General features: G+C 40.0%; 1 protein-coding gene across 1 annotated transcript in view; it reads right to left on the minus strand.

The window, feature by feature from the left end:
- Positions 1-10,286: 10,286 nt before the first annotated feature.
- The window catches only part of ABCA13 (ATP binding cassette subfamily A member 13), a 176,273-nt gene continuing 173,011 nt past the window's right edge, over positions 10,287-13,548 (minus strand). The window contains exon 60 of the mRNA XM_088534081.1: positions 10,287-10,400. Coding sequence (XP_088390207.1) covers positions 10,311-10,400 — 90 coding nt within the window. The 3' untranslated portion in view covers positions 10,287-10,310. The remainder of the gene's footprint in view (positions 10,401-13,548) is intronic.

Below are 13,548 nucleotides of genomic sequence, written 5' to 3' on the forward strand. Positions count from 1 at the left end.
AAGCTAGGAAGACAAGACTCTGTTAATTAGCTTCCTGATGAACATGAGTACTTAGAGCATAAGCATCTGCACAACCTAGTATGGAAAACAGATTATTCTGGTGTCAAAACACGGGCAGAGTCTAGAGAACTAGGACTTGCCATTTTTTCAGTCTGACTTCTGCTAGGGGGCAAGGTAGAAACATTCCGAGGTGATAAAACTCAAAGGAACCAAACTGCCTTTTGGTGCATCGGCAAAATCCTGCCACTATTTAAAATAGGGATTGAGAAGACTCTTTTCTTCCAGGAGTTTCAAAGACATTTTTAAAAGCTTTGTTTGTTATGCAAGGAATCATTTTGAATCAGAAAGATAACAAATAAAATCTATCTTTTTTTTTCCTACATAAAAGTTAATATATCAACCTTACCAAAGACAACAGTTTTATTAATAAACAAATATTACTTCAAGTTACCACTTTTAATTGAATGTCATATTCTGTAACAATATACCAGACAGCAAAGTTTTGCACTTGCACAATTAAATTCAAATTCTCTTATCTATGCCTCTGTCTGAGTCCTAGAAGGCAGTTTTAAGTCAATTTCTGCATAAAAGGCATCTTTCAAGTGATGAATACTGCTAAATTTTAGTTTCACGTCTAAGACTAAATCACTGACATAGCGATAGATCCTTTTGATACACAGATGTACTTTTGAGAAATCAATTCAAACCATTTTAAAGGGGCCAATGTAATGCTGCCTTAACAAACAGGGTCATAGTCCCTTCTTTAGAAAATCAATTTCATTTGAATCAAGAAAATGAGTCATCCTTATTCCCTCCCCCACGTCTAGTGTTTATGGCTGCTCACAGTCTGGTTTCAGATCAAAGCAAGATAAAAGGGATTTTAAGATACTTCTAATCTGTTATTCATGTCTGACTAGAAATATACTTTTCTTTACCTACTATATATTATTCTATATATTTTTATTGTGTTTTGGTAAGAAAACAAAATACAGTCTATTTGCTGAAAATTGAGTTTTATTTAAATTTAGTAAATATGTTATCTGCACCCACAAGATAAAAACAAAATTTCTATAAGGGCAAGCAATGAAATACAAGAATCTGCAATATATCTAATAACAAAATGAGGATTTATTTGGTCAAATCGGTAGTAAAAAAAAAGTATAAATTTTTCAAAGACACTAAAGGGATTAGTTTGCAGAGCCTTTTCATTTAGTAGACCAACAAAAAGAAGAGGGTTCATATTGTTTTAAAGCTCATATCTCATAAATATTTTGTTTTGTAAAAGTATTCACTGCCAAAACCATTTCTTATTTTTATCCTTTTCTTCCCTTCCTCCTCTTCTACTTTCCTACATGGTGGAAAAACATTATGGTAATTGCAAACCAGATGACCTGGAAAAAGAACAAATTGCAATACCTGGAAATTCCATGTTAGGATTGCTGTTTCCCAAACCTCAGTAACAGAGAAATGGAGTAGTTATATCCTGAGCAGTCATGGTGCTGTCTTTGTAATCCTGCCAGCTAACACAAATGCTTTCTGCTGGAAGAGATGGCATGGTCTTTGGTTTGCTACAACTGCTGTCTCTCCATGCTCTCCAACACACTATAGTTGTTTTCTTGGATTTCTCTCTCTTTTACACTTAGTGTCTCTGCTCAGCAGATATTGTCTTTCTGAGCTGGCTCTTGCCACCAGACCCTGGCATCATAATAAAACTAAGATTTGGGCTTCTGCATCTCTTCGGGTCTCCATTAAAGCCAAAGGACTACAAAAAACATGATATTTGCCTTTAGGTCACTGTACATTACTATGATTTAAGGCAGTATCATTACTAATTTATACACTACTTAGCAGCTGGGCAGACACAGTAGCAATTGGAGTCACCTGCAACATCTGATACTTACACAGTTTCCATTCAGTTTAGAACTAAAGGACTGAACTGAACGCAGGCAGAAGGCAAATGCAGTTTGACCTACTCTGGCTGCAGGAGAATCAAGCCTTGAACAGAAAAAAAATGAATTCAATAGTAGCTGTGAATTCAATTCACAGCTCTGCTCAGATCCACTGCGAAGACCCTAAAACTTACTCGATAGGTTCTGAAACACTTTTACCATTTGGGCTCTTAGTTGCGTTAGTAAGGATGTTTTCCTTATCAAATATGATTTTTTTTTTCCCCAGAACTTCCAAAAGCTACATGAAAAAAGTCTATTAGTTCAACTGAAATCTATTTTCCTGGGGAAGGTGTTTTACAATTGCCATCTACTGATGCACTGTCTGCTGGAAATTTAGGGGAAGTCGGACAGAGTTATGATCCAGAGAAAAACTCCCAAATCTTTAGCATCCCTACAGAACCAATTTGGGAGAAACTCCTTCCACACCTCACATTTCCTAAGGCTATCCCAGCTGTGCTGTGTTTAAAGAACTGTGTAACACACAGTACCAATAAAAATGAGGTGAGCTGTAACAGTGGGGCAATAACCCAAACCCAAGAGAAAAGACTGATAAAAGCATATAAAAATAAGCATACTGATTTACTAGGATGCTGCTTAAGAATCCTTGATGCAGACAAATCTGATCCTTCCTGAAAATTTCTAAGCAGTCTCTCTGCTATGTTTGTGTTATATCTGTAGATGCACAGCCACAGGTATTACAAGAGAGCAAGCCCCAGAGCAAGAAGCTTTTTAATTCTTCCCAAGAATTGTCACAGGAAATGGATTTTAAAAAATAAATAAATAAAAATAAAGGATTACTTCTACTCTCTAAAGACCTCCACCTTTTGGGTACAGGGTAACATTAAATGTCTGCTGTTAGGTTCCATCCATGAGTTCAAACATATACCAGATGCTTGGTGTTCCTGCTACTCTCTCAGCTGAAGGTGCAAGGCACAAAAGTCAAAGACAGGACAGAGGGGAGAGAGGATGGGGAGAAAAACAAGCTGAATCAACTTACTGAACAAGATCAAAGCCTCAGTACTCTCGCCCTTCACCCTTTCTAATACCCTTGTTGAGCATCTGCCTCATAGGGTCCTTGTTTTATTGTTTTCATGTAGCTAATTCAGTGAACTGTAATTGCACATGAATAATTGAGGGCTTGTTAGTCTCGGCAGATATTGAATGTCCCTGGTCTTTGCCCTTTATATCTTTCCATTACACCTTTCTGTGAAATGAAACTGTTGCCTCTAGTCAGCTTCTAATAAGAGCTGTGTAGTCAGCTCTTTCCTAAACATCAGATCACGTTTCTTCATTCTCTTATGGACAAAAGTCACATCCCTGGTCACTTATCTGCAGCCACAACTTTATTAGAGCATGAATATGCTCTAATCACAAATAGAGTATATATGTGTGATTAAATCCAACCAATGATCACATGATCAGAATCCAAGAAAAGGATGTGAAGGAATCAAGGGAGTAGAAATGACAATATTTTATGTTAATAGGAATATATGGGATTTCTTTCCCCACACTTTGAGAGGCAAGGTTCAAACCAAGTGCCACCTTTGTGGAACAAGGAGTGTGGAATAAGTTGTTTTGTTAAGTCTTCCAGGTGCTGACTGAATGATCTGAGAACACAGTGCATTAAACTCCTAAGACGACACAATCCAACACTCTCATTCTGCAGAAGGATGCCTACTGAGAAACACTATGAAAGCAACTGTCAACAAAATGAAGCAGAAGAAATACCTTTGGAGTAAGAACGCACAGTGCCCATCTCCACAAGACCCTTACCTAGCTCAGTTGCCCCTGAAGGTCAGGTGCAAATTCTCTGCTGCTTCATATTTAACGGGAATACAGAATTACGCCATCCTGACATGGCCATGTTTCATCCTGTCCTTTCTACGGGACAATCTGGATGCCCCAAAACATTCTTCTCCTGATTTTGTCATCTCCCTGTGCAACTTCTGACAAGTAACTTAGATGCATTATAGTTATTACTAGTGTTTCACTTCTCAGCTTGTAAAATATTCTGACTGTTACTGGGAGTTCTTGAAATCATGGACTGTCTCTCTTTATACCTTCAGAGCACATCAGACAACTGGATTTCAGTCTTCATCTTGAAATTACACAATTTGCTTAAAATAAGAATACACTGCTGTATAAAAGGCCTCCAATCACTTCTCCTTTTGATCCAACCAACATTCCTTTTTTGGCACCATAAAAGAGTAGGTATGAAGGATCAGATCTGTAAGGAACTGTTAGTATATGGTTGTATTTAGTCTGACACTAGCACTGGAAAACTTCTTTTTTCCTTTTTTTTTTTTTTTTTTTTTTAATATTATACCTGAAGCTATGCTGTAGAGCAAACTCTTTATGTCCAACAAAGAATTTATAATGGGGGGGAAAAAAGGTAAGTTTCTTTGGACAATTGTCTTGAATTTCTCTGAGAGCAAAAGTGTATGGATAAAAAGACAAAGCAACTATTATGTATCACAGCTGTTACAAAGTCTTCCAACAGTGCATATTTCTGATGAAAACTTTTTGGATAATACCTAGCACTGCTACACATAGCTAGTTCTGCATTCCCCAGAAGTTAAAGGCACTGTAGTGCTCAAGACAACATATCTATCCACTGAAGAACACTCCACCCCTCCTCATATCTTCTCAATAACCAGCACAGCAACTATCCCAATTCCTAAGTTTTGGAAATTTAAAGAGGAAAGTAGTTATTATATTTTTTCTACAATTAGGATGGGTAATAGAAGTGGTTTGGATAATTATCAAAGTATAAAATTGGAACTGTCCATATTGCTAAGACCTAATTCTATCCTTTTCATAATTAGAAATATGTAACCATAGACATTTTTATGTACACTTAGAACTAAGTACAAAGTCTATATGCTATATATGCAATAATTCATGCATTATCCTCCTAAAAATATTTTAAGACATATTAAATAAGGAAAATTCCATAATTCTTCAAAGCTATCTAACTGCTGAAGAGCTAGAAGATTTCAGGATTGCAAGATCAGGATTTCACACATGATCTTAAAAATATGAACCTTTAATAATAATTGACCTAAAACACAAAGTTAGTAAAGAAAAAGAGTGCTACTAAAATGGAGTAATGGAGTTGTCTCAATGACCAAGTAAACAAGCTTGGCTCTGGGGCGCTAACACACAGAGGCTAGTTAACCATTGGCAAGCACCATCTCTAACCATCTTTTAATTTTTGGAAGGAAAAAAAGGCTCTAAAACATTGTATTTACCTTTCATCTTGTTAGAATTCTGTTCTCTAGATTCACCTATTTTAGACTTACACATTACTAAAATAAATTCAAAGTAAAACTTCTAAACAAATAAAACTCGGAACAAATGTCACACACTTACTTTTGTTGTCCTTAGGCATAATTTTTTAAAGTTGTAAGAACTAGCTCTGAGGTAAAAAAAAAAAAAAAAAAAAAAAAAAAAAAAAAAAGACTTTCACTTTTGTAGAAGTTGGATTTAAATCTGCTAGAACTTGGTCCAAGAGGAAAGTTAAAGTTTCTAGGGGTCTGGCTATCACATATAAAAACGTGCTGACTGGTGACAAATGCTATATGGAATAAAGCTTGCCATTTGTCTTTTTCAGCCCAAGTTTTAAAAGAAAGTGTTTCTGATACATCTCTTCATTCTTATGCAGTATATTTCATTACAAATCAGCATTTATTCCCTCTGTGCAATGGTGGAAGGGCTCCTTTTTGATCTTGCCTTCAACTGTAGCATATTAGTGCATCCTATTCCTTTCCTGTTGGGTCTCCCTACTTGTGGACCTAATCATTTGCTTGTAGTTTACATATCCTCCTTCTTCATTTGCACTTTGTAGGAAAGCAGATATGCACCTCGTTAATTCGATCTGCCAAAGCTTAAGGACATACGCATGTTTTTGAAGTGCCCAGATCTCTAGGTATGGCTTTCATAGGGCCATTGTAAAGAAGCCAGAATTTAATAAAGATGAAGAATATGCTTTGATATCTGTAGAGAAATGCTGTGCTGAGGATCTGCACCACCTGTGCCTTGCTGATACTGTACAGGGGAGTGTTAGCGAATTGTCCTTGGCCGGCTGGGAATGAGGAGCTAGCCGCTTCAGGTAAACAACTTTGCAGAACTGAGAAGAGCCTATGCGGTCGGGACCTAGCAACCCTCCTAGCAACCAATCATAGATAGCCTGGAAATCCCTCAGATGCTTGTAGGTATAAATATACGCGCACTTCGGCTAATAAACGGAGCAAGACCTAACCTCATATTGAGTCTGTGTCTTGTAATCCGGCTCAGCTCCCGGAAGGCCTGTGCAGTTGTCCTGCACTGGTTCCAACAAATATCTTCTCAGTGATCCATATCATTATTCAGTATGGACTGTTCACATATTGAAACCTTCAGCATTAAGGTTGCCTTCTGAAAGCAGCAGACTGTTGCTTTCTCTGCAAGAGGGAGATAGCTGTGATTGCTGCTTCGCACTTGCTGCTTACTTCCACTGAATTTGCAGAATCCATTTTATTTGAAATGCAAGTATCTAACACGCAACTCAGGAAGCATCTTCTGCTTGGCTAACATAGGTCTCAGGAAAGCTGCCTGACCTAGTCAGCCCCCAATCACTTAAAGCTAAAGATATTCTGCTAGCTTTGATCTCCCTGTTCTTGAAAAAGAAAATCAAAGTGCTGACATAAAAAGATTAAACCGCATTCAGTTGAATCAAAGAAACTGTCATTTTACCAGGAAACCAGGAAAGCAGTGTTTTTTCCTAAATTAGGTTTAGACTGATCTAGGGATTTAACAGTCCCAGCAAGAGTCATATTTTTTAATATAGCCAATGTCAGACTCCAATGATGCAAATTTCACAAGAACAGAGAAACTCAAAAGGTCCCATCTTCTCTGCTGGAAATCACTTTGCACATTTTCCTCTGCCCTGGGGGAATTTACCAACTTTGATCATGCCTGACCAAACTGGAGAAAGAAGTCCATTTTTTTTCTAGATAGAAACCTACGTAGAAGGTTAAAATGCAGCAGGATTTACCTTCCTGCCTCCTCCTATCATTACCCCTCTACCTCCATTGAATTTATAGCCCATTGAATTAAGGTTCTGATCTCCAGGTTTTCCTCATCTCACTTTATAATTGTATGAAAATTAAGTCAGGGGTTGAAACAATCCCAACACCACGGTTGCGAAAAGCCTTTCTCTTGACTTAGATGGTCCCTTTGAAGTAGAAAATTAATCTCCCCTTTTTCATCATTAAGCATTTTGGATGTTCAGTCGCTTTTCTAATTTTCTAAATCTATTTTTTTTCTGATTCTGGTTTATCCTTTGAAGCATAAGGAACACTTGTATGCTCAGAAAAATTTGCAGGTGAGATCACATAAAAAGAAGATATTATTTACAATTCTCATCTGTCTTTAATTCAAGATCCAGGGTCCTAAAAAGAAAAATACTTGTGTGATTCATGAATTCAAGACTCTCATCATTAATATACCAATGTCCTTATCTGTCCAGATTTCCAGTTTAGATTTTTTTCTTTTTTAACTAAAAAAAAAAGAATCTTCAAAAGTCTAGTCTTGAAACGTACAGAGTTCTGGAATTCAGAGAGTGGGAAAATGTCCTCTGAGACTTAACCCAGTACCCTGGAACTCAATTAGATTTTGACCTTCTTCAGCCATAAAGGACTGGGAGAAAGACATTGTTTGCTACTTGCCTGAATTAAATTGGGTCTCCTGAGATACCTACGAAGCAATTTAAAAGAAGAAAAACATTGTTAACTGAACTTGCTCACCCATCAGTCTGAAGTAAACCTTATTTACTTTATTCATCTATTACACTAATATAATCTTTCACATCTTAATCAGAGGGGGAAAAAAAAAAGAAGGCATTTAATTATTCTCACACAGCCAAGCCATGAAAAAGCCCCCCCCAGCTAAGATTCAGCTTGGCCACTGTTTTGCAGTCTCACCACAGTGTCCTGTATGCTTTAATACTTTCCTTGCTCTAAGCAAGCTGCAGCACTGATTTATTCATTCAGCTGCCTGGCACGTTTCCTAGGCAGGAACAGGCATTCTTGCCACAATTCTATACAAAAGGGGCCTTTTGGCTCAGCTCGCTTAGACCCCCCCAAGAAGAAGCACTATCTCCTTAACTAAATCCGCACTATCTCCTTAACTAAATCCATCCTCAAATTTCCTAGTAGTTCAGAACACACCCTCGCTAAGCATTCCTGAGTTGGAGGCACTCATGGTTGGCAGTTCAATTCTTTAGGAAACTGTGATGGTTGAAGACAGACACTAGAGTTTGCAGGGCGGGAAAAAAGGCAAAGAAAGGCAATATTGTATCATAACAACAACATTTTAAGATCTAGATATAATAAAATCCTATGGGCATACTTGACATATGTCCTTCCTCCTCCTCTCCCCGCCCTCCCAATTTTTTTTTTTTTTTTGCATTATCTGGGCAAGAACTCCAAGACCATTCTCCTGTCAAGCCATTTAGACAATAACTCATCTCTCTGTTCCTCTTATATTCATTTTCTTCCACTTCAAGATGCTGAGCAGGACATTTTTATGATGGCATACTCTGGGTCTTGCTCATGTTTCCTTCAACTGCCTTCTCTTTCTTTCTCCTCCTGCTTCTTTCACACTCTGCTTTTTAAGACTTATATATTTTGTTCTGTTTGGAGACAACAGACACTTCCTACTACCTACTACCAGCCTCCTGCAGAAATTAAAGAGAACTGATCATACCTAGAACACGACCATATCCCCTTGGATGGTACCTGGTAGGGCTTAATGGCTTCTCAATGCTTTTGATGCTGAGGAGCATGGCACAGCTCTGACATCATGCAGCACACTCTACATAATACTCAGCGATTTCAATGATAAAGCAACTTCATAATGTCAGTCTGTTCCATATACATAGTGTAGATGAAATATTGTACATTTTTTTATATACTTTCTTCAGGTTATAGGGTTTAATTTCACATTTTTATAAACAAATAAAATAAATCTTGATTTTAGAAAGTGTGATGGGCAAAATCCCGAACAAATAAAGACATCAAAGAACAGCTGAGTCAGTTCACAAAGCTGAAAGAACAAATGTAATTTTTTTATTGTTTCACCTTCATACAGCAGGGCATTATAGCAGCAGTACCGTAAAAAATGGTAATTTCAGATTTTCTTTTAATCTCAAAGCACACTATTTGATTTTCACAGAAATTATATTGTACCAGTACACATCTGAATCACATGCTCTATTATTTCAACTGTTAAATAATACATTGCAATAAAAGTGGTATCAGCTGCCTTTTATAGGGTTCCCAAAGGACCTATTTTGGAAGAGGGTCAGTAGTTTACCACACAATGCTCTTTTTTTTTTCCCACCACAAAGCAAGCTGATTTATTTATTAAATGTTCACTTCTTTTACATATGTGTAGGCTGAAGGTTGTGGTATGGCTTTCTCTGAAATAACATCAGAATATACATTTATCGAAAAATTTACAGATCAGAATTCTTATTTCACTTTCTTTCAACATGCCCCTCAAATAGATTTGTGGCATTCTTTTAGGAAAAAAAAAAAAGAAACAAAACTCTAAGAAAATGATACAGATCATTAAAAAGATGCTTGAGCACTCCTCCAGCAGCAACCAGCAGGCATAAGGGAGAACTCATTGTCAAGCATGATTTATGAAACCTTGTTAAATTTACTTAACATAACTCAGAGACAGACTAGTATACTAATACCCTCTTTAGAATGAACCCTTATGGAATATAGTGTGTCCTTTATGCAATAAAAAAGGCTAATTTAGCTTGTCACAACACAGAACTGAATTAATGTGGAAGTCAAAAGGCTCTAATTTATGCTATTAAATACAAATATTGGGTGATAGTCTAGCTCTTTCTAGCATTCAAAGGGTTTTTCTTGCCTTGTCATGTAAAAATTACAGATATTAAGTGTGCATGCAAGAGAAAATTACAGTAGTCAAATGAATATAGATCCACCACAGAAAAAATCTACAATACCCAGTGACATCAGAGATCAGTTTTTTTTTTTTTAACATAGATCTGCATTCATAAGGCAGTTTGTACTACAAAATTCTACTTCATTAAATAGTATTACTTTTTGGCGGTCCTCTTTGGTCTTCATGTGCCTATTCTCTTGTCTTACTAAGAACTGCTAGCATTCCTTCTGGCCTACAGATGTAAACTCACCGTCATTCTGCTCATTTCATCTCCTTAGGTTTCTCACAGACCACCTGGTAAAAGCGGAAAGGATTTATTGCATATAATGGATATTGCATATAAAATGTATGCATACATGCATATACATATATGTAGGTTTTCTGTATTGTTTTCTGAACCTAGACTGGCAGACAGTCGTGAAGAACAGCAGGAGATTCCTGTGTAGGATGCGAGACTCCTTGCTGTTGCGTTGCAAGATTAATAAACACCTGAAAGACACAAAAAAGTAGGACTTACAAAACAACAGTATTTGAACTGATACTTTGGAGACGTAGCTAGAGAAATTTTCTTCAGTTGTTTTTTTAAGCTTTCCTGATAAAAAAAAAAAAAGAAGAAGAATTTACATAGAATCATAGAATCATAGAATGCTTAGGGTTGGAAGGGACCTCTAGAGATCATCTAGTCCAACCCCCCTGCATACGCAGGGACACCTAAAGCACGTGGCACAGGACTGCATCCAAGCGGGTTTTGAAGATCTCCAGAGAAGGAGACTCCACAACCTCTCTGGGCAGCCTGTTCCAGTGCTCTGTCACCCTCACTGTTAAGAAATTTTTCCTTAAGTTCCTATGGAATTTTTGATGTTTCAGTTTCCGGCCATTTCCTCTAGTCCTATCAGTGGCCACCACTGAAAAGAGACCATCCCCGTCCTCTGCACTCCCTCCCTTGAGGTATTTATATACACTGATTAGATCCCCTCTCAGCCTTCTCTTCTCCAGGCTGAACAGGCCCAGCTCCCTCAGCCTCTCCTCATAGGGCAGATGTTCCAGGCCCCTGATCATCCTTGTAGCCCTGCGCTGGACTCTCTCCAGCAGCTCCACATCCCTCTTGTACTGTGGAGCCCAGAACTGGACACGGTACTCCAGATGCGGCCTCACCAGGGCTGAGTAGAGGGGCAGGATCACCTCCCTCGACCTGCTGGAGACGCTCTTCTTAATGCAGCCCAGGATCCCATTGGCCTTCTTGGCCACGAGGGCACACTGCTGCCTCATGGTCAGCTTGTCGTCCACCATGACACCCAGGTCTTTCTCCGCAGAGCTGCTCTCCAGAAGGTCGGTCCCCAGCCTGTACTGGTGTCTGGGGTTATTCCTCCCCAGGTGCAGGACTTTGCACTTGGCCTTGCTGAATTGCATGAGGTTTTTCACCGCCCAGTTGTCCAGTCTGTCCAGGTCCCTCTGGATGGCAGCACAGCCCTCCGGGGTATCGGCTACTCCTCCCAGTTTGGTATCATCAGCAAACTTGCTGAGGGAGCACTCTGTGCCTTCATCCAGGTCATTGATGAATAAATTGAACAGGACTGGACCAAGGACTGACCCCTGGGGGACCCCACTAGCCACAGGCCTCCAACTAGACTCTGCACCGCTGATCACCACTCTCTGGGCCCTGCCATCCAGCCAGTTCCTAATCCATCTCACTGTCCACTCATCTATCCCACACTTCCGGAGCTTGCCCAGGAGGATGTTGTGAGGGACGGTGTCAAAAGCCTTGGTGAAGTTGAGATAGACGACATCCACCGCTCTCCCCTCGTCTATCCAGCCGGTCATTTCATCATAGAAGGCTATCAGGTTAGTCAGGCAAGATTTCCCCTTGGTGAATCCATGTTGACTACTCTTGAGCACCTTCTTGTCCTCCATGTGCCTGGAGACAACAGCCAGTATGAGCCGTTCCATCACTTTTCCGGGGACGGAGGTGAGGCTGACTGGCCTGTAGTTGCCTGGGTCCTCCTTCTTGCCTTTTTTGAAGACTGGCGTGACATTGGCCTTCTTCCAGTCTTCCGGCACCTCCCCCGTTCTCCAGGATCTTTCAAAGATGATGGAGAGCGGCTTAGCTATGGCATCTGCCAGCTCCCGCAGCACTCTGGGGTGCATCCCATCAGGGCCCATGGATTTGTGGGTATCGAGGTTCCTTAGGTGCTCTCTGACCCAATCTTCCTCTACCCAGGGCAAGTCTTCCTCTCCACCAGCTTCTTCTCTTGTCCCTAGGGCCTGGGGCTCTAAAGGGCTGCCCTTGGTAAACACCGAAGCAAAGAAGGCATTGAGCAACTCTGCTTTTTCTGTATTATTTGTAACCAGGGTGCCCATCCCGTCCTCCAGCGGACCCACGTTTTCCCTGATCTTCCTTTTGCTGTTAATGTATTTGAAGAATTTTTTTTTGTTATTTTTAACGTCCCTTGCCAGCTTGCCTTCCAGACATGCCTTAGCTTTCCTTGTCGCATCTCTGCACTCCCTGACTACGTTCCTGTATTTCTCCCAGGGGGCCTGTCCTTTTTTCCACATTCTGTATACCGCTGCCTTCTGCTTGAGCATTGCCACAACCTCCCGGCTCATCCACGCAGGTCGCCTGCCCCCTCTGCCTCCCTTCCTACACACAGGGATGCACTGTTGCTGGACGTGGAGGAAGTGCCGCTTGAAAACTAACCAGCTCTCTTGGGCCCCCCTGCCTTCTAGAGCACTAGCCCATGGGATTCTACCGAGGAGGTCTCTGAAGAGGCTAAAGTTGGCCCTCCTGAAGTCCATCGTCGCAAGGCTACTTACATCCCTGCCTCCTCCTCGTTGAATCCTGAACTCCACCAACTCATGGTCACTGCAGCCGAGGCTACCCCCCACCTTAACATCTCCTACTAGGCCCTCCCTATTTGATAGCACGAGGTCCAGTAGCCCACCTCTCCTTGTCGGCTCCTCCACAACCTGCGTCAAAAAGTTATCGTCGACGCTCTGCAGGAACCTCCAGGACTGCTTATGCCTGGCTGTGTTGTCCTCCCAGTTGATGTCGGGGTAGTTGAAGTCCCCCATGAGAACCAGGGCCTGTGACCGTGAGGCAACATCCAGCTGCCTATAGAAGGCCTCATCAACCTCCTCGTCTTGGTCAGGTGGCCGGTAGCAGACACCCAATGTCAACATCAATGAAACACTTCTAGAATCATATTTTGTCAACTCTATAAATAATCTCTCTTCACCTCACCAGTGGTTGAGGAAAAAAGAACAATGGTAAAATATTCAAAAAGCTATTTTACCATTACACAAGTTACTGCGTAACAATTGTTTTCTTTGCATTGAAATGACTGACAGGAGGAACGTGAGCTGAATGTCAGTCACCATTCTACAGATGAGGGTCCAGATATTTAAAGGTGAAAGTATACTTCTGAATCCAGCAAATCCTTTAGTTCAGGTGCCTCTGTTCCTCCTTAATATACTTTTTTTTTTTAAAAAAAAAAAAACAGATCTTACTACAGAAAGGTTTGTTTGCTTTTTAATCACAGACCTCTTTGACAGCAAGGAAAGCAGAAAAAAAGATGGCTAGCCTAAATCAAACAATCATATTCATACGCAAACAAACTTAGGATGCATCACAAGTGTTTGT

Source organism: Tinamus guttatus, unplaced genomic scaffold (assembly GCF_059628265.1).
Source record: "Tinamus guttatus ecotype Peru unplaced genomic scaffold, ASM5962826v1 Tinamus_guttatus_pri_ptg000535l, whole genome shotgun sequence".
In the NCBI taxonomy this organism is placed as follows: Eukaryota; Metazoa; Chordata; class Aves; order Tinamiformes; family Tinamidae; genus Tinamus; species Tinamus guttatus.